This window comes from Centroberyx affinis, unplaced genomic scaffold (assembly GCF_046629955.1).
Source record: "Centroberyx affinis isolate AG114_WGS23_722 - 3 ecotype Tasmania unplaced genomic scaffold, CSIRO-AGI_Caff_v1 ptg005037l_1, whole genome shotgun sequence".
Classification (NCBI taxonomy): Eukaryota; Metazoa; Chordata; class Actinopteri; order Beryciformes; family Berycidae; genus Centroberyx; species Centroberyx affinis.
This window is the reverse complement of record NW_027282481.1, coordinates 59461-84858: the sequence shown is the minus strand read 5'-3', so window position 1 is coordinate 84858 and position 25398 is coordinate 59461. Positions and strand designations below refer to the sequence as shown.

Sequence of the window (25398 nt, the reverse complement as noted above, 5' to 3'; positions counted from 1 at the left end):
TCAAAGTGAGAAGGAAATTATGGAAATTTGTGTCAAAATGTAAAAGTCAAATTCTGGTTTTGGATGATTTAAATTCTCTTTGAACCGTCAAGGTTTGAACTCAAAAGCCGTTTGATGAAAAGACGCCCAACACGCTAAAATCCCATCGAGTCCCATTAAGATGTAGCGATGCGAGCTGATCTCAGTTTTGTTAGCAAGAAAGACAGAACGAAAACACATTTGAAAGGAAAATGTTCAAAACACCAAAATACAATCTGAGGATGACATCTGAGTCACAGGTGCGGCAGTTGAGCCCAAACGAGGCAAAGGGGATGAATACTTATGCAAATTAAAATTACCTGATATTTGAATTTTATATGTTCGCATAAATTTCTATAATTTCGTTTCCACTTTGATGGAGTACTTTGCACAGAACCCTCAAATAAATGCATTCTGAAATAACCGTAAAATGTGGCGTTTCCATGACTTTGTTGGTTACCTGCTCTTCAGTATTTCATGCAACACAGCCGCCAGATGAAAAGACACTCACACCGGGGACAGAGAGGACAGAAGCCAACACAGAACAGAGAGAGGTTAGTGAGGAGAGAGAGAGAAAAATGGAAATGACTCTTGATAGAAAGTAAAAAAGAGGATACTGAAGGGCGGCATTATTTTACTAAAACGCCACATTTAAGAGCTCAGAAGGGATTTCCTATTTTTGCTTCTTTCAGAGCAAACTTGATAAGATAAACCAATTGTGACTTTTAATATTTATACTGTATATACTCAGAATAAGCTTTAGGGTCTAGGGTCTTTAAAGACTTGACGTACAGTATATTACTTATAAAATATAATATTCAGCCCCACCATTGCTGCTGCCACACAGCTGCTCCCCGACATCACAAATCCCAATTTAACCCCCGCCTGACTACCAAAACCTGATATTTACCATTGATGTTTTAGATAATTGAAAAACTTTCTGCTATCAAACTGCTATCAAAGCTCCACTGGAAATGCCTCAGCGTGACGTCACATCATCTACGTTTGGCCAGTTGCCCCGGTTACCATGCAAAGGTACATTGCCAATCGCTGTTTTTAGCAGTGTTGAAATGTTTTCGGGTTCATTTCTCCTTTTAATATTAGCGTTCTCTTGCTGTGCTGCTACTTGCACTTCTCTAAAACTATTGGCTGCTTGAGAGGAAGGGGATATACAAACTCTCTAATTGTGCCACTTGCAACTAATGTCAATCTCAGCATATCAGACAAATACCTCAACTTAAATCTAAATTTATTGCATGAAAAGTACGGCCATACAGTGCATTCACCACAGCAGTGTATTTTACTAGCATTTCAAAAGTTTGGACACACCTGATTGAATGTTCTATGTTTTTCATTCTCTTAAAGCCATTTTGATCTAAAGGCTTATGCTTAAATGCTTGAAATGTGTTTCTTAGACAAAATAAATAGTTAAGTTGATGCCTATGTATGAATTTCTTTCTAAAGCCTTTGCCTTTCCATCAAGGCAAAGTGTGGCTACTTTAAAGAATCTAAAATATAAGATAGTTTTGATTTGTTTCACACTTTTTTTGGTCACTGCATACTTCCATGTGTGTTATGTCATAGTTTTGATGTCCTTACTATTATTCTAAAATGTGGAAAATAGTAAAAATAAAGAAAAATTTGGTGTGTCCATACTTTTGATTGGTAGTGTATGTCTTAGTGTCAGCTGTAAAAATCATAGCGTGGCCTCCAGAAGTGCAGAGGCTGCATGACGTGATTGGGATCAGTGATTAGCAGAGCGCTGTGACAGTGAAGAACAGTCATCAGGTCCCGGGTCTCTCCACTAGCACCCTATATATCTCTTTTTGGTACGAGCGGAGAGGAAAGAAAGAGAATGGCTGTCTTATCTCTGATTGGATTTGATTTTGGAGGAACACAATTACCGGCGGATCGAACGTCCCCCCGCGCGGGCCCCCCGTACCACCCGCGGGTTCAGCCGAAATGATGGCGCAACGGCGGCTGCACACGAAACCGAGACCGCAGGCAGTCATCTCGCCAGGAGCTTCCCACTTGGAAACATGAACGGCCAAATCGGCAATTGGTTCTGCATCACATGTCGGTAATGGGAAGTCTAAACTCAGTCGACCCGCTCTCAAAACCATATTGAAGTGGTCTTTTATTGTGATTTGAATGAGACATTTTCTTTTCCTTTTACCCCACTGTTATGTATTTCTGTCCTGTAGATCCTGATGGACGAGTCGTACAGATGGTGAAACACAGGCATGTTTGTACACTACCATTCAAAAGTTTGGACACATGCATTTTTCTTTATTTTTGTAGTATTTTCCACATTTTAGAATAACAGTAAAGACATCAAAACTATGAAATAACACAAATGGAATTATGCAGTTACCAAAAAATGTGTTAAACAAATCAAAACTATCTTATATTTTAGATTTTTTAAAGTAGCCGCCCTTTGCCTTGATGGAAAGGCAAAGGCTTTCCATCAAAAACTAATTTCAAGCATTTAAGCATAAGCTGTTAGATCAGATTATTAAGACAATGAAAAACAGAGTACTTTCAATCAGGTGTATCCAAACTTTTGACTGGTAGTAGTGGTTTTTCCTTTTCCAGGATATCAGAAAACGGCATGTAACCCACTATCATACTGGGAAGTTGAAGGGTTGATAGCTTGATAATTGATGTTAAATTCCACTGAGTGTGCAAGCCTGTGTGTATTACAATGTGTGGTATGACTGGTGAATTCCCAGTATGAAGATAGCAAGCTGTCTCGTCTTGTGTCTGTTGCAGGCCGGACAGCTCACGCTTGCTAGTTTGCTTCTTATCAAGCTAGGAGGATAGAAAATAATTGGAGTGCTGTCACTTCGCCGCTGTCGGTTGAATTTCGCCATAAACTTGTACCGAATCTCAACGGCGAGACAACCGGAGAGTTCAGCCAGGTTTCATGACAAAACCGGACCAGGAGTGTCCGTGATATCGCGTTGACTAATGCGCAGACCAAGACTGATCCATAATCATAGTGGAAAAACAGATGAAAAGCTGTTTATTGTCTCAGCGATGAGTTTCGACTCTGCCGTCATCGCCGTGCGGAGGATTTGATCCCAGGCCAGCGTGAGGATGTGCGATGGGAGTTTCAACCGTTCTATTTCTGGGTACATTTCTGTCTGACTCCTGTACAGGCCGGACACTTCCTTGGGTTTAGCTGTTCTATCAGTTTGACGGAAACTCGCGGGGAGGTGGTATTCCTGCTGTTGATATTTACTTTTACACTGATACGGTTTTGGTTATCCAGTGGCCCTATTTCAAATTACATGTCAACAGAAATATTCCCTTTCCCCAGCCATGTCATCATCACCCGAGGTAACAAGCTATTCCAAGCTCGGGGAGATGCTGTGCATGCTGATATGATGTACTGTAGTTTTTGGGCTGTGGCCACACAAACCCCAGGAACCTCTCTACCTTTGCACATCTTGAATCCTACGCCAACTTCTAATGTTATTTTCCCCCTGTCAGAAAGGTCTGGAGCAATCACTTTCTCCCCTTCATGCAGAGGACGGAGGGAAAGGAAGGAAAGAAATAAAGACTGAGTGTGAACGAAAGAGAGAAAAAAATGCGAGGTCGTTGGAAGTGAATGTGAGGGAAATAAGATGGAATGTGAGGACAGAGGAAAGCAATGTGTTTGGAGCGAAAGAGAGAGGAGTCAAAAGACGGAAGAGAGAGACAGAGAGAAACTGAAAGAAATACAAGTGGGAGAAAGAGAGACTCTGTGAGAAAGGAGAGGATAGAAGTAGAAGGAGAAGGGGGGTGGGGTGCCGTTGGCGGGGCTGTCAGGTGCTGTCAGGATGATGAATGGGAGGCCAGCCTGGGCCATGAGGGCTCTGATGGGAGCCGCTGAGCTTTACATCACTCTCCTGAGTGTTTGTGAAAGGTTATTAAAGGCACTTAAATCACCAGGCACTGACACAGGCCCACTACCAGCCACCAAACTTCCCAAACTGCCCGCGATGACAACGTCCCCCAATCAAAGCTCGCTCGCGCCGACAAAGGGAAGCGGTCGCATAAATTCGGACACGTACTGTCAGGGGTGAAGAGGTGGCTGCCGCGCAGACGGATTGTCTTTTTCAAAAGAATAATGTGGGGTAAATGGGTTCAACAGTGGTCGTTCATCATTACGGCTGGTTCACAGCCTAGGAATAAGGTTCCTGTCAAATTAATAATGGCTGTGGCTTGGCAGACAAGGATAGTGCCTATTTCTAACCCCGGGAACAGCAGCCTTCATATCCATTGCGTTGAATTGTTTAATTGTCAATAGAATGCTGGTCCATGTTCACATGTTTGGATATTTTTGCTGACACTCACATGTAAAATGACTAATTTCAAGGGTTGAGTATCTTGCTGAAGAACACTTTGACAGGACAGGACACACAGCTGTTTTATGGGGATTGAACCTGTGACCTTTCAGTCTCAGAGTAGTCCCTGTAATCGTTAGGCTACCCCCGCTACCCTGGCAGATGTACCGCATCCAATTAAATGACAGGCAGGTTTGAGGACGAGGCAAACAGAGCTTCATTTGTTGTGTTTTGTGTCTTGCATGTCAACTAATGGAGTTGTGCTTGCAGGTTGGTTGCACAGCATCTCCCCGCTCGATGCGCTGCCTTTCCCGCCGGGACTCGGATCAAAATCCAAATCCTTTTCACGCGAGTCTCACTTCCAATTCAACTGCAAGCGCTGAACTTTGCTTTGTAAAACAGAGACTCTGCCACACATAATAATACAACACTTGATTGAAATTCTCTTTTCGCCCGCTCCCCTCCAGCGGGAGGTCAGAGCGTAGACTCAGCCGCGGAGCGACGCCCTTGAAGCTTAGAGGGATTCGGTGTCTTGCTCAAGGACACTTCAGCAGGGTGGTTACTTCCCCAACATGGGGACTCGAATCTCAGTCCTCCCTTTGAAGGATTGTCTCCCTGCTCGCTACACCACCCTGCTGCCAAAATGCATCTCAGCCACATTTGTCATTTTCTCTTAGATAATGAAAAATAATGGTAAAACGAAAGCAGTTCTTGCGCCTGCAATCTGGCTCAGAAAGAGGCTGCCCTTGCTACAGTGGATCCAATCTAACACAACTAAAACACATTAAAATACAATACATTAGAGTGCAAATAAAAGTTGGAGCTGTAAGCATATTCCAAACACTTTAAAATGCTATGTAATTATTCTAATTTATGGGTGTAAATGCCTGGTAAATAATCTAGATCTGCCCCTGGTGTAGCAGGGAAAGCTCCAAGATGCTGCCATAGGTCAAGAACGAAATTTATTCATGTATTTATTTATTTTTTTCCGCTCACACACACAATCCTTTTTTGAACTTGTGTTGAGTCAGATCTTTTTTTTCAGAATATGGATTTTTGTGTCAGGGTGAGTGTTGGGGCGGCAGCGGAGCAAGAGAGGAGAGTTTGGCTGTCTCGGAGACTATTCCACCGAGCCGGGCCGGGCTGGAGGCCATTTCATGGTCTCTGATCCTCATTTGTCACTCAGCGGAGTTAAATACTGGTAGGCAAATACCCCGTGACACAGGAGGGTGAGCCGATCGAAAGCAATTAGGCAGCTTTCCTTATATGAAAATTTGTGAGCAATTCCGAAGGGCGTGAAAAGAAAACCTCCACTTTGGGATTAGAAAAAAAAAAGCATTGGGGTTTAGCGACTTTGTTCGTGCCTTTAGGAAACGGTGAAAGGTAAACCCGACTTTGCAGCTCAACAGTTCTGTGACTTTTCGACCATCTGAAGAGTCTCCTTGCCGAAGTCTCTGACATACAGGAGAAGTGAGAATTTGGTTTATTCAACTTGGGAGTAAAAATATGCGAAACCTGTGACAGTGTGTGTCTCTATATCCTGGGAGAGGATTCACTGAGGACAGGTGCTGTTTTTCTCCCTTCTTCACCACCACCACCACCTCACACACACACACACACACACACACACACACACACACACACACACTCCAAACGGCACAAAGTTGCTCATGTCTGCACCTGGGAGCTGCCTGGCTTTCTATCACTTTAAACTGCCTGGAGCTCCAGCGTACTCCATGAAATAATGAAATCAATTTATTCTTGAACAATCAACACAGAACGGACCACATTATCCCCTGCATATGGCATATTGAGGCAAAACGATCAATGAGAGTTAGTCCAAGTGTCAAATGTAGTAATACTTATTGCATCACCATTGTCCTCATAATAACAGTAAAGAGCACCCCCCTGGGTGTTATGGATTTTTTGCAATGGTTAACAATGCATGTGTGCTGTGTGAAAAAAGTTTCTTCAAAGTAGTGCACATACATAAGATAATATATAAGGAAAGAGCAAGAAAGATCACTAACTAGCTCCCTTGTTTCCATGGGAGTTGGTATAGCAAACCAATAAAGTGCTTAACGGGAATCATGCATCTTTGATCAATAAGACCGCTACGAGTCGTCCAATACTCACGCTGAGTCTGTCCCCTGCTTTGCCGTCTATGGATGACTCTTTGTGCAACAGGTTGTACTGGGAAATCCTCCTGCTGTCCTTCTCCAGATGTGAGAACATGTCGTGTTGGTAGTAGTCCATGATGGACAAGGACTTCTCCACACTGCTCCTCTTCAGCGTCTCCTCATTCTGCTCGACTGTGGGAGGAAGAGTTTGTTTTAATCACAATGTTTTTATACACTACAAGAACCACAAAATCCATGCTAAGAAAAAGCCTTGGGATAATGAGGGTACTGGAAATTGGTCTCTCTCCTCTTCTACGATGGATTTCTCCCTGTATGATTGTTGAACGCCTCTTGGTGCAAAATGGCGGCTCTAGAAAGAAGCCCTCGCTCTTTGATTCTGAGGGACTGACAACAAAACCTAAAGTTTACACTTGATGTTTTAGATCGCTGAAATATTTCTGCTATCAAACTGCATTGCAGCTGCACTGGAAATATCTCAATGTAACGTCACGTCGTCTACGTTTGGCCAGTTATCCACAGGAATAAGAAAAATACACCACCAAAGAACAGAATGGGCCCAGAAATGCAAGAAACATCACCAATATGTGTTTTTGGTAACAGTGTTCTCAGAAAAAAGGGTGGATTTTTCCTTTAAGAGTAGTCATGACTTTAAACTATATTATCCCAAGATTCAAAGAAGATTTTGGATAAGTACCAAGGAGAAATAACATTTAAAGGATATCTTCAGTGGGTCTAAATTTCATATAACACAGTTTTAATTGAATGATGGGTTTGTCCATGAAGTATCTAGTGAAACTGTATATGTGTATTTGTACGTTTTTATTTATGCATATTATTTTGTATTGATTAAAATGTGTTTGTAATACAGAACTCTTGGAAGAGTAATAAATAAGGAAAAGAAAGGGAAATAAATAAGGAAAGAAAGAAATAAGTAACAAGACAATAGTATATTTTTAAGAGCGTAAGACATTATTCAGTACAATTTGCGGCTCAGCTCGCAGGTCAGTGTTTACAGCAGGCTGGAAACGGTCGGGGGAAGTTCATGTATCATTCGACAACTGTGTGAAAATTTAATGATGACCTGAGTTGCTCCTCTTGGTTCTGTTGATCAGGGTCTTTTGCGGCGAGCCCAGTGTGCTTCCGCTGCTCTTGGGTTCAGTCTCGGTGTCGCTGCCGCTGCTGCTGCCCGAGTACATGCACACTCTCAAGGCCTTTTCCTGTTTACAGCCAAAGAGGGAGAGTCCAGTAAGAACACAGACATTAAATATTTACAAAGACACAGAGGTGTGGAGTGGAGGTAAATAAAAAGGTGGGTAAGCTGTGAAGAATCTAAACAACAAAAATATATCTATCTTGGGACATCTTTTTGTGCAGGATGGTATTTTTTCTTGCGACTCGTCGGTAAACAACACCGCCCCTTTGGAAATTAGATCCTCATTTTAAATTTTTACAAGGTTGTCTTATATTTAAAACGTTTTCTATTTTAAAAATGTATACTTTTTCCAGGCTTCAATTATTTAGATGATAGATTGTTTTAATCAATGCTGGTAAAAGTGCGGTTGAAGAGACTGTCCCGTAAGTCAGCTTAATGCCTAAAATTTTACAATTGTAAAACTGTACTAGAACACACAGCTTTGCTCAGGGGCAATGGTGGAAATCTGTGAATTTTTATTTTTCTGAACTTTCTTGGCATTTTACGTTTTTTTTTTAAAGACCTGACAATTGTCAATTCTGAATAACTTCTCATAGACCTGTGCAGAAGAAGAGCCTGTATGTGACTTACACTGGGCACATCATGGTCCTTCCTCCTCTCTGTATCTTTCTCCTTGTCCTCTGTGGCAGCGGCGTTGGTGCTGCGCGGCTCGCTAAGACTCAACCTCTTTGTCCTGATCGCATCTATAATTCAACAGACAAAATGGAAATGAATCACGTGACGTGTGGGAAATAACACACAGAAACACACACACACACAGGCATAACTGTGCACACACTTTTGGACAGAAACAGGAGCACATACACACACACACACACACACACACACACGCTCATTCACCACATGACCTCCCCATATAGATGCGGGGACAGGAAAACATCATTCCAATTCTTCTAAAGTGACAATCTAGCCCATGACAGACAGACTCATAAACCACAAGATGAGCACATCTTGCACGCTCATTCAGCCGATCCCCGTCCAATTGTGTGCGCATCCATTTATCTGCATGTGTGAATGGAACTGCATGATATCCAAGCTATCAAACATTAATGGAGTCCAGCCTGCGACTGTTCCCAGCCATGACTCCTGGCAACTCAGAAATAACAGCTTTCAGCTGTCGCCCCCAAATGACTAAGCACTGGCTTATTATCACTCAGCCTACTGCAGTCTCGGACAGACGCCAATTTAATTGTCTCTTAACATTCAGCAGTATTACAATAAAAAGGCGCCTCTGGCCGATGCACCATCTCCATCTAAATAATCTGCATCAATTACATAAAAGTCTATCCACCTCCTTTCTCTCGCCTGTTGGGAAGCAAACAACATAATAGAGACCGCTCCTATTTAGCACCCCCCGCCTCCTTAAGCTTTGTGTGTTTAGTCATTGCGCATAATGATGATAGACGGGAGAGCGAGGTGAAGCGTATGCGTACGCTGTACACGGCGAGCTCGGACTTGAACCCGCGCACGTCTGCGTACTAATCAACTCGCTCCGCCGGGAAGCCTCAACAGGAGCCCCTCTCTACTCGCACCGACAGTTGCTACTCAAATTGCTGCCTCTGCAGTGCCACCGCAGCACCGAGATAAAATAGACGCAGGCTAATGTCCTGTAAGCATAAATCCCAGGGTGTGATCACTCATCCCTGTGTGTTAGTGCGGCTCCAATCAGCCATCTGATTGCATCCCACCCACCACCATTCTGTTGTGTGCCGTAATGAACGCAGAGGCAGGAGGCGCTTTATGATCTATGACTATGTTGACCTGCTTTACTAATTACATTAGCTAGTTATCCTCCAGGCATGGGGTGGATGGGTTTCTAGAGTATGAAGACAAAGAGCCTTTTGTCATTTGGATCGGCCGAGCGTCAATGAATGTAGATGTGCTTATTGTCGGTGTTGATGCAGTAGCTTCAGACTTCGCTGAACAAACAAGGTTATTCTTTTCATCAAAGTCTGATTACCCCTATATCTACCTCTCGTCTGGTTCGGTTAGGAGTCATTCCTTGAGTGCTTTGGAAGGAAATGTGTTAACCTAAAGTAACATTCAATATTTCACTTACCTACTGAAAGGTAAATCAAACTGTACAAAGCTTTCACGGCTTGGCACTTTGCCTTCTTGCATCTTAATAATCCCTCTTAATGACATGCAATTCGGTGTATTTTCAGCTTCAGCCCTGATTGGAGGAGGCCAATTTATAGAAAAGGAAGACATCGCCATTACCATCTAAAAACGACGAACTTCGGGTTACCTCGGAAACAAAGAAACTAGGAGTGGAGTGCTGAAGACTCGAAGAGGTTTTCGTTCCTAACTTACCTGAGGTGGCTGGTTTGGGCAGGCGGCTCTGGGTGTCCTGGGCGCGGCTGCTCCGGGTCACTGCGGGGTCGGAGAGGGAGTGACCCATGCTGGCGGGGGCATGCAGGCGGGTTTTAGGGAGGGAAGGCACTTTCACATTGGGTTGTGAGGGGTCTGGGTGAGAAGGAGGAGGGTCCCGGTCGAGCTCGGCGGGGCCGCCGGTCACCCCGTCGGGACTGGACTCGGACTTAGGGATGTGGCGACCGCCGGCCCGGGTGACGGAATCGGGGAGAGGGAAGGTGCCGATCCCGCTGTCCAGGGTTCTCATCTGGCAGCCCGAGCCTAAAGGGACAGGGAGAGGTGTGTGACGTCCGGGAGAAGCAGGGGGAAACCGACGACGGAAAAGAGAGAGGAGTGCCTGGATTCACATGCAGCGGAAGGGGTTGTGTGTGAACAGGGCGTCTTTAGTGGGTTCAGTAACACATAGGCAGGTGGGAAGGGAGAGAGAAGACACATCGTTTTCATTCCCTCTCATACAATATTGTGCACAAGGAATACAAAGTGGTTATTAGGCTTCCACTGAGCAATTCAGAGTTGGTTGTACCATCTTCATGCAATGCAAAGACTGAGGATTGAATGTCTTTTTTTGCGTCACTCACACTTAGTAGGGCTTAATTTTTTGAATGTTTTAGAAGAAAAAAGTGTGCAGGATTTACTGAGTTTTAGTATTAAATATTTTACCTCTAAAACATTTTTTTTTTAAATGATGCTCCTCTCTTTGCAGAAGTTGCAGAAGTTCATATTGTGATTTCGATTTTTTTTTTTCAATTAATTGTTCAGCTGTAACACTTAGCATCAGACATCCGTGACTGAAACATTCTTAGTCGTTACAGTAGAGACACCTGCATGGTTTTAATATGACATACAGTACATTAGCATGATCCGCCACTATTTGTGAAACAAAATACACAATCGCGCTACACCCAGAGGATGTGTCCCTTCGACTCGACGGGGCGCATGCCGAGTTGTAATCGGGAGAAACGGCGGCGAGTAGCAACAGATGGACATCGTTTAAAAAACACAGTTTGCAGAGCCTTGACTCAGGCTGGAACAGATGGATAGCCAGTCAGTGCAGTCCAGCTCCTTGTAACTGTGAATGATAATGGCCAACGGTTACATAGGCTACGCTAATTACCGCTTCGCAAAACAGTACAAAGAAATCATTTGTTTGTGATTTAGTTTGTAGAAGTGAAAAGGGCTCATGATGTTCATTCTTAAAAAATGAAACAAGCTGTTGTTCCTGTTTTGCTGTGGTATAAACTTGGTGCTGCATTGCAGAACTCTAACACTGTAGCTCTGTGCATCATATGTAAGTTGAGAGTGGGTACTATTACATTACAGTATGTCTTCCACTGTTGGCCCTGGAGGTGATGAATCCTCTCCAGCTGTCAGCTCTTTCTTTCAAAACCTTAACGTCTTGAACTAGGCAGGCATGTTTTTCCTATTTTTCTTTTTTTTTCTTTTAGAGGTATGGGCTGATATCTACAGGCTCTGTTCCTCGTCTCGCCGGGATGCAGGAGCACAAACACATTCTCCTCATGAACCGTTTTCCTCAATAAATCAAAGTTTTCTCCGATGAATAATATTACAGTTCACATCCCAAAGAGTTATGTTTACGTTGCGCAGGGCAAATATTCCAAATCAGTTTATTCCTAAAGTAAATGTCTAAACATTCACACTTGGGCGTTAAGCCTAAAACTCTTGATCCATTTCCTCTTTGGATAAACTTTGCTTACTGAGACCGTTTCTGAGACGCGAGATTAATGCAACGAAGCAACATCCGCATTCACCTCACGATGGCAAGGCTTTAGAGAGAACTTAACAAATGGGGCGTTCAAGAAAGTTATTCACTAGTTTCCAGAGAGTTTAAGAGTTCCTGGATGACTGGATGTTGTTGTTTATATGTACTTTTTGATTTCTTATGACTCGCCCGTCCTACGCCATACATACAGAACCTGTGAAAATGAGTCCTCAGTGTTACCTAGTGGATGTACACACACACACACACACACACACACACACCGTGTTAATTGGACAGATGGCCTGTTACATTGCACAGATATCTTCTATGACTAACTGCAGGTGGTTGAGGTGAAACTACATACAATTAAATTATAAAAAAAAACAAAAAAATCCAATGAAAATACAGATCTGAGTTAAAAAAAAAATGCATGGTGTAGTTCATGTACACACAAGGAATACACATATGCATTTGTGTGTGTGTGTGTGTGTGAGAGAGAGAGAGAGAGAGAGAGAGAGAGAGCGCGAGGGAGAGAGAGAGAACCATAGATTACAAAGCTGTATAATTGAATGCCAAGCCTGGCAGTTCAAAATGCCCTCTATAACCAAACTATAACAAGGTCCACAGTAATTCTACCCACAGGCAACAACGACTGGACATAATCTAGTTTTTCATGCGCTCCCTATCACTTCTATATCCAACCTCCAGGGTTGAAGGGGAGAAAGCTGCTTGGCTGTTACCTTCACAGTCCAAAATTGGCTTTATGCAATGATGGGGGATCAAAAGAAAAAAGAAGAGTCATCATCACTAACACCCATAACCTTATCTGGGAGCTAAATCTGGGCCCTTGGCTATCAAACCTCTGTAAAGTTCAGGTCGCATAACAATAGAAACTTTACTCTGACTTAAAGGAGCATTAAATGATCTACGAGTTTTATCAATCTCTATCGGCAACCAGCTGGACTTACAACAAAATCGCCAGTTTACAGCAGCCTGTAATTGACATACATAAAGTCACAGTTTCACAATATATGAGTAAGCTAGCTAATTGGAGCCGAGATCCAACAGAAGCATCTAGTGAAGAGGTAATATATCACGGTGAAACATGCTGTAATAATAATACTGCTTTGTCATGTGCTTTTTTGGCCTGAGAATGAGTCTTTTCAGCCTGTAGCTGAAATGTCTTGCGGTCACTTGTTGAAATTCCAATGGACGGGGAGTTTTTGCTCCAAAACGGAGTGAAAAGTCACCTGAAAAGTGAGTTTTGAAAGCCAGAAATCTCAGCACCTGACAAAGTAACTTTTGAGTCATTGGTATTGATCGACAACCCTGTCAACCCCCTGCAGATATATTATGGTCATCTTGTGCTACAGGTCAGTCAAAATTTTACTTATTGCCCCTTTAAGAGCTGAAATAGTTTCAAATCAAGGCTAGTTCTTCTAATATTTGACCAATACACACTGACAACACAAACTCATAAACTCCAAAGTCCACACTCATAATTCGTGCAGAGTTTGTTAAAGCTGCTTGCCACATAAGCTGGCTGGACTTAAGCCATTGATATGATTAATGTGTTTGTCTGGCATTAGGCCTGTAAATGCTACACTTCAGCAAGACGTGACATTAGGGCAATACCGAGGAGCTGTGAGCAACACACAGCTGAGATATTAAATTCATACTGGGTGGATGTGCTTAGCTGGCAGAATATAAAAAGCCACTCTGTTAATCAGAATAGAAACAATTAAGAATATTATTTTTGGCTCTGTGGCTGTGACGCACCGTGTGACATCATTTTCATAGTCCTTGGAAAGCGGCCCATGTCAAAACAATTTCTTGGAATAATTTGATTAGTGAGACCGTTATTACTTCTAGGCTATTCTTCATGCTATGAAAATAAGTAAAGTTTAAGACAAATGTCTGGTAATGAAGAGATTATTTCCACCAGTACCCAACCACACCCAACAAATGGTGGACAAATGGTTTAGTTATATCTCATTAGAACAGATTCCTACAGTAGAAAAAGTAAGGATAATATGCAATGAGGTATGCATAGAAGAATTTTATTATGATACAGAGGTAAAGAATCAGCTTATGTGAAGTTGGACTCCATTAAAATAGTTTAATCATCACAGTATCAGCTAATGCAGGCCTATAATAACCAACCTCTGCAGTCTAACAGCTAGCTAAGACTAACAAACAAATGTTAAGCTTAAACTGTAAGATGTAAAAATAAGTAAAAATAGTAATATTTTGAAATACCTACTTAATTGTCTTAAAATGAATGATTAGAGGGTTAGGGTTAGTGGAATGTGGAATGATATCTTAAAGTTAAGAAACATTTTATGAACAAATTTGAGAACTTAAGCAAAATAAGAAGAAAGTTAAGAAAATACTTTAGTACTTAACTATTTTGATGAATAACAATGTTTCTTAACTTGTTTTCTTAAGACTAAAGACACAAAAAATAGCAGCCCCAAGTTATATATCTAAAAACAATGGACACCTTTCAACCCAATCTGAGTCGACTGTCCACACTGTCCATGGCATATTATTAGAGAAAACAGTCATCACTCCCTTGGAGATGGATGACTGAGACAATCTCCAGAATATTCCACAGTGACAAGCAGGTAGCAGTAGATATCCAGCCAGCAGCAAGTACACCCTCCTGTTCCCCACACGGAATCGCACACTACCATGTACTTTAGTCACACTTCAATAATAACAATGATCATCTTGTCTCAGAAACTGTTTGGTGCATCTATTTTTTCAGTGGCCGCCACTTCTTCAGATGCTCAGGCATTGTATAATATCACCCAGTCGCACATCAATCACCTGACTAGATTGTCAACATCCTGTTTACAGTCCCTGCTATTTCCCCACAGTAATAGCAGTGTGGCAGTGAAGAGAATCAGTTGGCAAAGGAATTGAGTTGTCAATCACATCAGAAAATCACAACTGTAAAATGTGTGAAAGCTCTGTTGCACCGGTTGATTTGTGATGGTTAGTGACGGCTTTTCGTAAGCCACTTGAAATAACTGTGTGCGCTATATGAAACTCAATGGCTGGAAACACACAATGTGAAGTTTTGGCACAGCTGTTTTTAACAGCTTTTTAACAGTAAAAGTATACAAGTTCAAAATGCAGGTTTGTTAAAGTAAATGTAATCAATTCTCCAAGTTTCTAATGTGTTTGGTTTAATTGATTTGAATTCCTAAAAATCCCCAATCACTGTACAAAATACAATGCAATTAGTTATTATTAACTTGAAGACTATATTATCACAAAAGTATTGAGCTGCATTTAACACTAAATGGAATAAGTGTCCTCCTGATGACATCACTTAGATGACAAAAAAAAGATTTTTTGCGCACCATGAATCAGCTTGGTTTTTGTTTTGTTTTTTGGGGTGAAATGCCCCTTTAGGACCAACACTAGTATACAGGCCTACCTATCATGTGGTCTTGACAGGTGGTGTCTGGGACGTGGCCCTCTTCTTTTTCTGCCCTCAGGTTGATCTTCTGAGTCAAGATAAGGGTCTGTGAAGTGAATGAACAATACATTACAGTGAGCAAAACATACACAAAAGTAGGTAAAATTTACCATAATATATAGGCAAGGGTAAAGGTGAAGTTATTTTTCTGTAGCAGCAGCAATTCAAAGTAAGGAAATTACCACTTTTGAATCCAAATGTACATGTGTGTTGCAGTGGGGTGTTATGCAAACAATTGGCATCTATTGTTAACACTTTCTTTGAGGCAATTTGCAGCAGAAAAGTCAACATGAAAAGGATCAGTTACAAAACCTACAGATTCATGTACTGTAAGTTTGTAGACAAATAGTCAAACTTCTGGCATTGTGAAATATGTTTGCAAAACTTGTTATTTGCATTGCATTTTTTACATTTAAAATTTTGTTCAGGAAGAAGCAAAGTAATTGGTGCACTCTCCTGCCTTACTCTAATTGGGTTATTAAAAAAACATGGCTTTGGGGTGGTGTAAAAGGAGCATGTAGGTCATAAAACATCTCTCTTTTGTTGTATTTCTGTGGGGAGAAGATAGAGGGAAGGCTTGGAGGATAGCATTAAATGGCCCCTTTGTCAAATTGAGTGCCTCTGATAAGGGGCTCCTCCATGCTATCGAAATTCCGCATCATCTGGATTAAATTTCCTACATTATGCAGTGAAACTCTCTTTTCCTCATTCTCTCCTTCCTGCAATTCTCTCCTTCTTTTACTTCCTTCCTCTATCGCTCTCTGTCCCCTCTCTCTCTCTCTCTCTCTCACCCACTCACTCTTTCCATCTTGTTTTGGTCCTTTGACTGACAGATAATAAAAAATAAATCCTCAAGGTCAGATTTTTACTCTTCCACTTGTCTAGAGCGCTGATTTGATTTCCAAAAACAAGCCATTAATAGTACAGTAATTTGAGTTTGTATGACATGCATGGCCTGATGGTTGTGTGTGTGTATGAGATATTGCTTAAAAGCCTTCGGCCTTGTGGAAACAACAGTATTTGCCTGGGTAGATAATAAAGAAGTGGGCGTTGAATTGTAGGTTGAGTCGGAACACAGTGTGAATCAATAGTGACCCTTCAGGGGATATGATGCTGATAAGGCAGCGGTGCTGTGGATGTGTGTGTGTGTGTGTGTGTGTGTGTGCATGCACGCACGTACTGTATAAGTGCGAAAACCTGGGGGTGTTTGTATGTATGTGTGTGTGTGTGTGTGTGTGTGTGCAAATAGCCTATACAAACACAGTCAGAGACCAACAAGCGGACCTATACAGACGGACCGCTGGTGGTGCGTTTGCTCACTTACAGCGGTATCTGTGCAGATCTCCATATCTCCCTTCATTTCGCTGTGTTTCTTGGGCATGGAGATCCCAGGCAGAGATGCAGCCGGGGAGTCGCCCTTCACAGCAGTCCTGTAAGGAAATAAGATTTGATCTGTTTGCAGAGTTCCTCTTTTATCAACTCGCCAGGTAGAAAGTAAGCCGGCTGATAAATTGCATCGACCCGCCCTTCCCTTTCAGCTGCACACGAACGCACGCATGAACACGCGTGTACGTGCACACAAACTCACAGAACTACCATCAAATGTTAAACAACCTCTTTGTAGTGCTCCCTCTCGAGTGATTAATGTTTATAAGTGCTCTTGATAAAAATCTGTCAGTTGTGATTTGAAGTGGTATATCAGTTCACTGAAGGGTGTGAAATGTTGAGCATTCCTAGCTACTAAGATACTTCGAGCGAGCCGACTGTGTCTCTAGATTCTGGTCCAAGAAGTGCTTATGTTCACTGGAGTGGAGCCATAACTCAAACGGACAGCTGCTGTTTGTGCTGTTTATTTGTGAGTCTCTCTTAACACACAATTTTAATGCAGCAATGGTTCATGTTTAATTTAATAGAATAAGTTGTAAAAACGGCATTTCACTGGATAGAACAACTGTGAGAAGACTCAATGGCAGTAAACAACCGTCTCAGCATACAATCAAATAACTATAATTAACTCTTAATTTCTTTGATGACAAAGATGTTGTTAGACCCACCTGCCAAGAAGCTCTTTCACAAACTGGTCTTTTCCGATATAGGCCGTGGTGCACTGGATCTGATTGGCTATCTGACCCATCTGAATGTTGCAATGGTCCATGATGGAGCTCAGCTTGTTGTTCATCTCAGACTGATTCTGCACCTCCTGACTGTCTTTGCACTGGTTGTCATTTTTCTTCTTATCCTTCTTCTTGTCAGACTTCATCTGTTTACCCCCAAGCACAGATCCAATCTTCAACTCTTTTTTCTCCTCTTTTCCCTTGGGGGAGTCTGCTTTCTTACCACTCAGAGCTGGCAGTTTGCTTTTGCGGAGGCCGAACCAGTTTGCCAGAGAAGGGCCCGTCTTCTGTTTGGCTTCAGACGCAGTGACCTTCTCTTGTTCTTGACATTTCTGCACGTTCTCTTCGATTCCCATCATGACTTTCTCTTCAATAGTGCAGACTGTTGGGCTGACTTTTTTCTCCTCTATATCTGGGGGTATGTTTGTGGAGTCCATCTGGGTTTTGACACCCCTGCTAAGGTCTGGTTTATTAGGGGTGGTGACTTTGCCTCCTGTCTCTTGCGCTGAATTTTCAGAGCTATAGACATGAGAGGATGGAGGCTGAAACTGTGGATGAGAGGCAACCTTTGCTGGCTTTCGGGCATTCTTCAAGCCAATCCTATCTGTGATGGGTAAGCTACGCACCTCTTTCTGAGGGTGGGGTGTGATTCCCTCCACCTTCATTGTGCCTTGTGACACTTCACCTTTGGAGCCAGATTTAGAGGTTCTCTCAGGGAGGACGTTGTGGCTGTTTGACACTGTCATGCCTCCATAGTGGCTGAGCCGGTGGCTGGGGGAATGGACGGGGCTCTCAGCTAACCCAACACTGGGTACCTCCAAGGAACTCTGTCTTGATAGAGAGTTCCCCCTCTCGCCAGAGTTGGTGATGATCTGAGTTCGGATTTTACCCGGTCCATCTGGCATGTTGATGTTGGGTTTCTCAATGTAGTTGGTGCTGAAACTCTGGCTACGGGCCTTAGCTCCATTCATCCCCAAGGCTGGCTTTAGATGAGGTTTGGTAGTAACAGATATGGATCTAGAGAAAAGTTGACTACACCTTTTCCCTTTATCACAAACCTCCCCCTCCTCTGGTAACACAGCAGTATGCATTTCCCCTTCCAGTAACCTACCCTGGACATCACCTTTCCCCTCTGTAATGGACGTTTTGAGTGGTGAATCAATACTATACACTGGCTGCAAGCTGTCACACTGGGTAGAAGCATTTGAAGTCACAGTTTCCTTGGAGACTGAGTTGATATGATCTTTCTCATGCTTGCCTGGTATAGACGGGCTATTCTTATGGCTTGGAGGAGATTTTAAAAATGCTTTGAACCCCATTGGGATGCGTGTCTTTGAGGCTTTTTCCACTGGGTTAGCGGCACTCATAACAGAGCTGGGCGGGCTGACTACAGCTTGGGGACTTACTATCTTACTATTTTGTGGTTCTGTTTTACACTGAGGGGAGTCCTTAAGTGTTACAGGTAAACTACTAGAGGTCTTATGCATTGTCTCATTGACATTTTCATGGGTAGACCCTCTCTTACTTGCAAATGTGTTCTGGAGTGAGGACCCCCTGAGGGCGCTGTAGGGTGGAGGGACATTCTTTGAGCTTTTAGATACATTTTCAGGTTCTGGAGCACACCCTGAGTTTGCAGAGGGGAGGTAGTGTTTTATGGTCGTCCGTTTGGAAGTGCCTTTAGTAGGTGTCTGAGTCATAGCAGGGGACTTTTGAAGGTGCTGACTGGTTTTATCAACCAGTTTCTGAGGTGCGAGTGCAGTCCCATAGCCTGCATCCAAGTCCAAAGAGTCTTGACCCTTGATGGGCAGCGTAGATTGCATATTTGGTACAGGTGGGGGGTGGTAACTCGGGGGAGGGCCCCTCACAGTGGTTGGTGTGGATGGTTGAGCCACCCCTGTTTTATGTGCTTGAGGTGACCCTTCATAATTTGGTCTGATCAGTAAGGAGGTGGTGCGGCCTGGGGGTGGGGGAGGAGATGGGGACCTGAGTTCATTTTTGCTGGGTTCACAGTGTCTGTCTCTGGTTGGCTGCTCGCCATTGTCAGCATACTCCAGGTGCCTCCTGGAGAGGTGGGGGGAACTGGAGGAGGAGCCCTTACTCCATTCAGTCCTGCTGGGGAGTTTGGAGTTGACCGCCTTTGGGCTCTGTGTGCAGCTTCCTCCTGGGGTCTTGATAAACCTGGACATTTTAACTGGAGGAGAGGAGGGGGATTTCTCCTGACCAGAGGGTCCTGAGTTTCCACTGTTGCTTGGTTCAGTGGTGGAGCCCTTAGAAAATCTCAGTGGGGACCCTAATGGTTTGTTACGGCCAGGTATCCTCGAACCATTGGACTTTGGACCACAGGAATCATTCATTGGAGGGATGGAGTGGCCTTTACTTGCTCGGGTACTTGGTGGTTTGATCAGTTTCCTTTGTGGAGTCATGTGCACTGATAATCTTTCTGCACTGCCCTCCCTGCTATTGCTTCCTTTGCTAGCCCTGCTCTGATATTCAGATGGTTTTTCTGGGGATTCAAGCACAGTGTAGTTCCTTCCGTTTCCTGCCTTTTGCCTTATTGGCCTCTCTTGGGGCACTAGCTCTGTGTAATCAGTGACTGTCTTGCTACCTGGAATGTCATTTCGAGCCCTAGTACCTGCAGCAAGCTTCTGAGCAGAAAGCTCAATAGGCTCTCCTTCTGCATCAAATATTGCCAAGATGCTCTCCTCAGACTGAGTACACTTGGCCCCTTTGGGCTCCTTAATTAGGCTGAAAGGCCTGGGCCTCCCATCTGCAGACTGGGTACGTCCCTGGTCCCTTCTCAAGCACTGGTGTTTGAGCAGCTTGGCAGCATCCCTGGACAGCCTCTTGGGGTCCCTCTCCACCTGCTCTGTTGGCTGACTAATGGATGTACAAATGTCACTGGACTCAGAGTTGAGTTCCTCTGGGTCATCCGTGTCTGAGAGGTGGAGGGGACCCTCTGGGTCAGAGGGATTGAAGTGCAGGAGGGAGGGTTTAGTGAAAGCCGAGGTCCTCCCTCCCCCAGGAAGGAAACTGTTAATGAAGCTCAAAAGCTTCTCAGGACGCTCTTTGGAGTCATAGCCAGGCGGGTGCTTGGTAGCCATGGGATCTGTGCTACCATCGCCCCCAGCTCCACTGTCCTGCAGGCCCTCCCAGCTGCACAAACTGTCTGAGATGCTGTGGGAGAGCTTCTTACAGTAAAACCAGCTGTCCTTGCTGGGGACATTGTCTCTACGACTGGAATGTGCCAATTCATCGTCTGCGTCATCAGAATCATAAGAGAACTTCTTTACCCCAAAACCCGAGGCGCAAGTTCTACCCGTATAGGGAGGCTTGGAAACCCCTTTACTGCTACTCTTGATGCCCAGGGAGTAGATGCCCTCGTTGGAGTTCATGCAGTCCTTGTAGCCTGACTTGGAGACCTTGGACGAGGAAGAGGAGCTCCTGTGTTTCCTCCTCTGGAGCTTTCTCAGCCCCTCTAGTATGTTGCTCTCTTTGCGCCTTGTGGGCAGCTGCTCCTCCAGAGGGGCGCAGATATTACTGGGGGCTGAAGAGCCCAGACTCAGCCTCTTCTCCCAGGTCAGAGAGGACTGTAGGGAGGTAGGAGAGAGGGGGTTAACCTCACATAAATGACAGTATACTATGCCTACACATAACATGTTTGACATACATTCCCTGTTTCACTCATGGTGATTACTAGTTTTTCAATGTTATCAAAGCAAATGAATAGCAATTGAATGCATATATTTACAAAACTGAACAATATAGACTTATGCGCATGCTGAATGAAAAACACTTCTCAAAGAAAACCTTGAGTAAATCCCATTATATGCGATGGAATTGGCAGAAGAGGAAGATGGGAAAATTGCTCTGTCAAGCTGTTGGCCATGACGCCCTAGTAGAGACACCAACCATGAGCTAAATTTTATATTGTTGACAAAATATTGATTAGTGTTTGTGATTTTGTTCCACTAGTCTTGAAAAGACATTATTTTCATATCAGGTGGGGAGACACCTTTTATGTCTCCTGAATGGCTAATGTGCCACTTAATCCTTATAAATAAAAACCTAGTTGCAAAATCCTCTCATGTAACTCTACACCCATTTGGACACCTCACCAGCAGACTCTAAGAACTAGGGGTCTCATTCGGGCTTCTACTAAGATCCAAAGGGAGTCAGTAAGCACCATAAGTTTCCCTAAAAATATCCCTAAAGGGGTTCTTGATGAACCACAGTGATTTGTGGAATTATTGTCACGGCTTATGAACTCTATATGAATGGGGTTCTTCAGAGAAACTTCTGGGGTTTCCACCAACACCTAAAGGTTCTTTGAAGCCCTTTTACTTTTTAGAGTGTAGGACTACAGTCAATCGTACGTGAGAACTCAGCAGCATGCCTCAGCATTTCATTCTCATGTAAACAGCCAGATGCCAAATAAATAGGCGTACCATTTTCCCACAGGAGCGTCCATCATTCCAGGTGTAGGAACCACTGGAGTATTCACTGCACGCACTTGACAGGGACAACTCACTGCTGCTACAGCTGCTGCGTGGGTAGACAGGTGCTGGCACTGTCAGACTCAACTGGCTCAGACACTTTGCCACAGGAAGACCCGCCTTTCCATTCAACTGGACTTCCTATGAGATAGAGAAAAGAGATACGATTTATCCTGGTAGAATGAGTTTTATATCGTCAAAAAAACCCTCATTAGGTTACTGTTTTAAGGAGATTTCTAAGATGCAAATATGCCTTAACTAAAAAGACATCTATCTACCTGTTCTCTTGATTGAGTCGTTGTCAATAAGAGCATTACCTAAATGTATATGCTATAATGTTCTCTATTTGCAACACTTTTTTCCTGTAATTGTGGGTAGTGTTGCGTATCTAACTGCTACTCTGCAACGTTTAGCTGTTCATTTTTCAAAAAGATAAAAAAAAAAAAGACAGAATAATCAAATATTCCAACAAAGCTTCCTACAAATACCAAAGCATTGCACTTAGCAAACTGGAAAGAATACCAATCACATTTTTGTGTGCAGTCACCACAGCACACCAGATGTTTCTCCAATTAGCATCTCATTGCAGAGAATTTGCTTATGCAAATAAATAACTTTGAAATGTTTCAGTCGACAAGATAAGAAATAAGAAAGATAAATAACAAGCAAATGTCGCCATTATTATTCAACTAATCTCATATGTGTCACTTGTGTGTATCACTTAACATATCTCACTGAAGGAGATGTAGTGTTTCTCCACATTAAGATAACCAGAAGATTTATAATTCACATCTTGGTCATTATTATTTAATTTACTCCCTCTTCCTCCCCTCTCATAGCACACATTAGCGTTTATCAGGTGGCATTCTCAGAGGGGTAAAAGGGTAAAAGAATAGAGCAAACTCATTTTCAGTCCTTAATGCATAATACATAAGATGACTAATGTACCACACTGTCCTGTGGAGTCATTTTTACTGACGACGAGTCTCAATCGATGGTTTTCTGGTAATATGACAAGGATTTATTCCTCTTAGTGCCAAGTGATACTGCCAGCTCTGCTTGCCGAGAGCGAAGGGTCACGTCTCCAAATAGTTGGTTTTGTATTTTAATCTCTCGTAACGATTTCTTGGGAGGGGTAGACATCAATTATGGTACCTGGACAATTCATACGGCTGCAAAGAAAGAGTACATTGCCTTCTGCATGTTTCCCATTAAGCTTACATGAGAGGGAGAGTCTGTATTCCTGGAAAGCAGGAAGCCCTTGCTTCTTTCTGGCTCCAGAAGCAAATCTGCCGCAGACAGATCCATGATCCGAGAGTGGAGTTTCTGAAAGGCAAAAAGGAAGGACACATCACAGTGCATTTTAACTACAGGGATCTTAACAAAGGGCTGCACAATCTCTAAACGTTCTCAACAGCACAAATGAAAGATGGATTGGAACGAGAATTCAGAGCCAAGAAAAAAACATATGTGAGCCTCGCTGTTTAATCCGAGATTGGCACAACAGCAGAATGGCAGGGAGTTGACACATTTTTTTCTTGCCAGTGTAGCGATAATTTGTACAGTACAGTGCACAATCCAGTACACTCCTTTTAGCATCTCATCAATACATTGCTGATCCAAATATGGCACTGGAAATATCTTCAACACTCCAACTTCAACACAGTGATCCGTTAAAAGTGTAAATGCCAAAAAAAATGCACGCAGAAAAACATTTGAATTTGTTTCCAAACATCTAAAAACAGCTGGTTGTTGAGGCTGTGCGATATTTTAGAAGGGTCCTCAGACGCCATGCAGGGCCCTGCTTCATACTCTTCCCTCAAAGTCATTAATGTCATTGGCTGGAAATAACTAATGTGAATGGGAAATAATTGCATCAGGGAGTAAGGGATTCCTTTGATTTTTTTTAAGTTCATATGCTGGTTTGCATTCCCTTCTGTTCTTTAACTCTTGCGCTACAGAGAGAGGGATACAAAACCAAATACATTTCCACATATTAATCTCAGAACTAATTACCGTTGGGTTCCCTGCGCTCAGATTAACTTAAACTGAAAATTTGCTGAAACAAAACACTTGATATTAGGCTGCATTTCCTGCCAAGGGTAAACCTAATGCTCATTCGGGGAGTATATACCGTATATGTATTTCTGAGCTTTGATATATTTCATTATTAGTCTCCACCATTAAAATGAAATGCATTTTACTTGGTCCTCATTCTGCGCACTCCCACATAAAGAAGAGAGATCTATCAAGAAAATAACATGTTGTAAAAGAGAAAGTCACCTTCACCGATTTCAAATGGAAACTGAGCTTTGAATCCCAGCTACCCTGATCTTACATCAATGGCATGATCATTTTCAAATAAAAACTACAATACAATACAATAATATCCAATTTTATTTTGCACATGTTCCTCCATTAAAACTCTCAGCTCTTAGCTTTCTATTGACTGTTTGCCTGTTGTGAAAGAAATACTCGAAACATGTTAATTTAGTGGAGGGTGAAAAACACCTTCTTGCTGAAAACCAAACATAACTCCTTCTTTTGTCTCTTAAGAACAAACAACCTGCAACTCTCTGCCTGTGGCCAAAACATAACCATCCTACGTTTTGTTCTCCAACTTCACATTCAAAATAATTGTTCTCCAGCTACATTCAAAATATTTTTTTTATGTATTATTTTTACAAGCCGATGGATAGGCTTTCAAAGAGACTGGCAGATCTACAGATACAGCTTTACAATGACATATGAGACGTGATACTCTGACTTTTCACCCTGGGTGATGAGGTGATACTGGTGCCATGGAAACTGGCCTCCTCTCATTGCATTTTTCACCCGAGAGATAAGTGCGCTTTACTAATTTGATCATTTCTAAACCATCATGCTCTGCATCCTTGCACAGTTCTCAATATTTTGTAACCTGGCATGGTTTGACTTCATGTGGCTGCAGTTGATCCAAATGTTGAGAGGATTTTTCTGTTCTTGCCTTCTTGCCACATCAAATTTGGATTAAGAAAATCTTTTGAACTAATACAACGCAGATACATTTCCAATCCTGTAAATTACTTCATAAATAAGTAAAATATCATTTACACACCCACAAAATTCTTATTGTCTATCACGTAATGCATAATTAGTATGTTTGGCCATTTTGTTGGAAAGCTTCAGGCGTATCATTCCTTCAAAATTAAATCGTATATCAGGCTGGATCAGTACAATTTTAAGTTCTACTTTTACGAGTTTGGACTTAAAGCGACAGATGGCTTCTCATCCCAGTTTCGAAGCCATTAAATCGAAATTTGTGCCGCTCTGGTGCCGCATCGCCGGGCTTCATCATACCCCTGCTGTCCGCACGGGATGGGAGTGGCTGAGGTGTCACGGGACGCTCTGATCTTATCGTAGGGTGCTGTATTTCACCTCCTCAGCATCCTCATCAAGGATTCAGTCAATAGTGTCACAGGGCCATGGTGGAGGGTAGTGGAGGGGAATGGCGGATGACAAGGGG

At 42.8% G+C, this 25398-nt stretch overlaps 1 protein-coding gene across 1 annotated transcript in view; it reads right to left on the bottom strand.

Moving 5' to 3' along the window:
- Positions 1-25398, bottom strand: part of LOC139666481 (nck-associated protein 5-like) — an 82565-nt gene that overhangs the window by 5675 nt on the left and 51492 nt on the right. The window contains exons 10-18 of the mRNA XM_071545721.1: positions 23115-23219; positions 21846-22034; positions 17341-20987; positions 16611-16716; positions 15245-15332; positions 10017-10337; positions 8274-8386; positions 7572-7707; positions 6486-6661 (exon numbers count right to left, since the gene is read on the bottom strand). Coding sequence (XP_071401822.1) covers positions 6486-6661; positions 7572-7707; positions 8274-8386; positions 10017-10337; positions 15245-15332; positions 16611-16716; positions 17341-20987; positions 21846-22034; positions 23115-23219 — 4881 coding nt within the window. The remainder of the gene's footprint in view (positions 1-6485; positions 6662-7571; positions 7708-8273; positions 8387-10016; positions 10338-15244; positions 15333-16610; positions 16717-17340; positions 20988-21845; positions 22035-23114; positions 23220-25398) is intronic.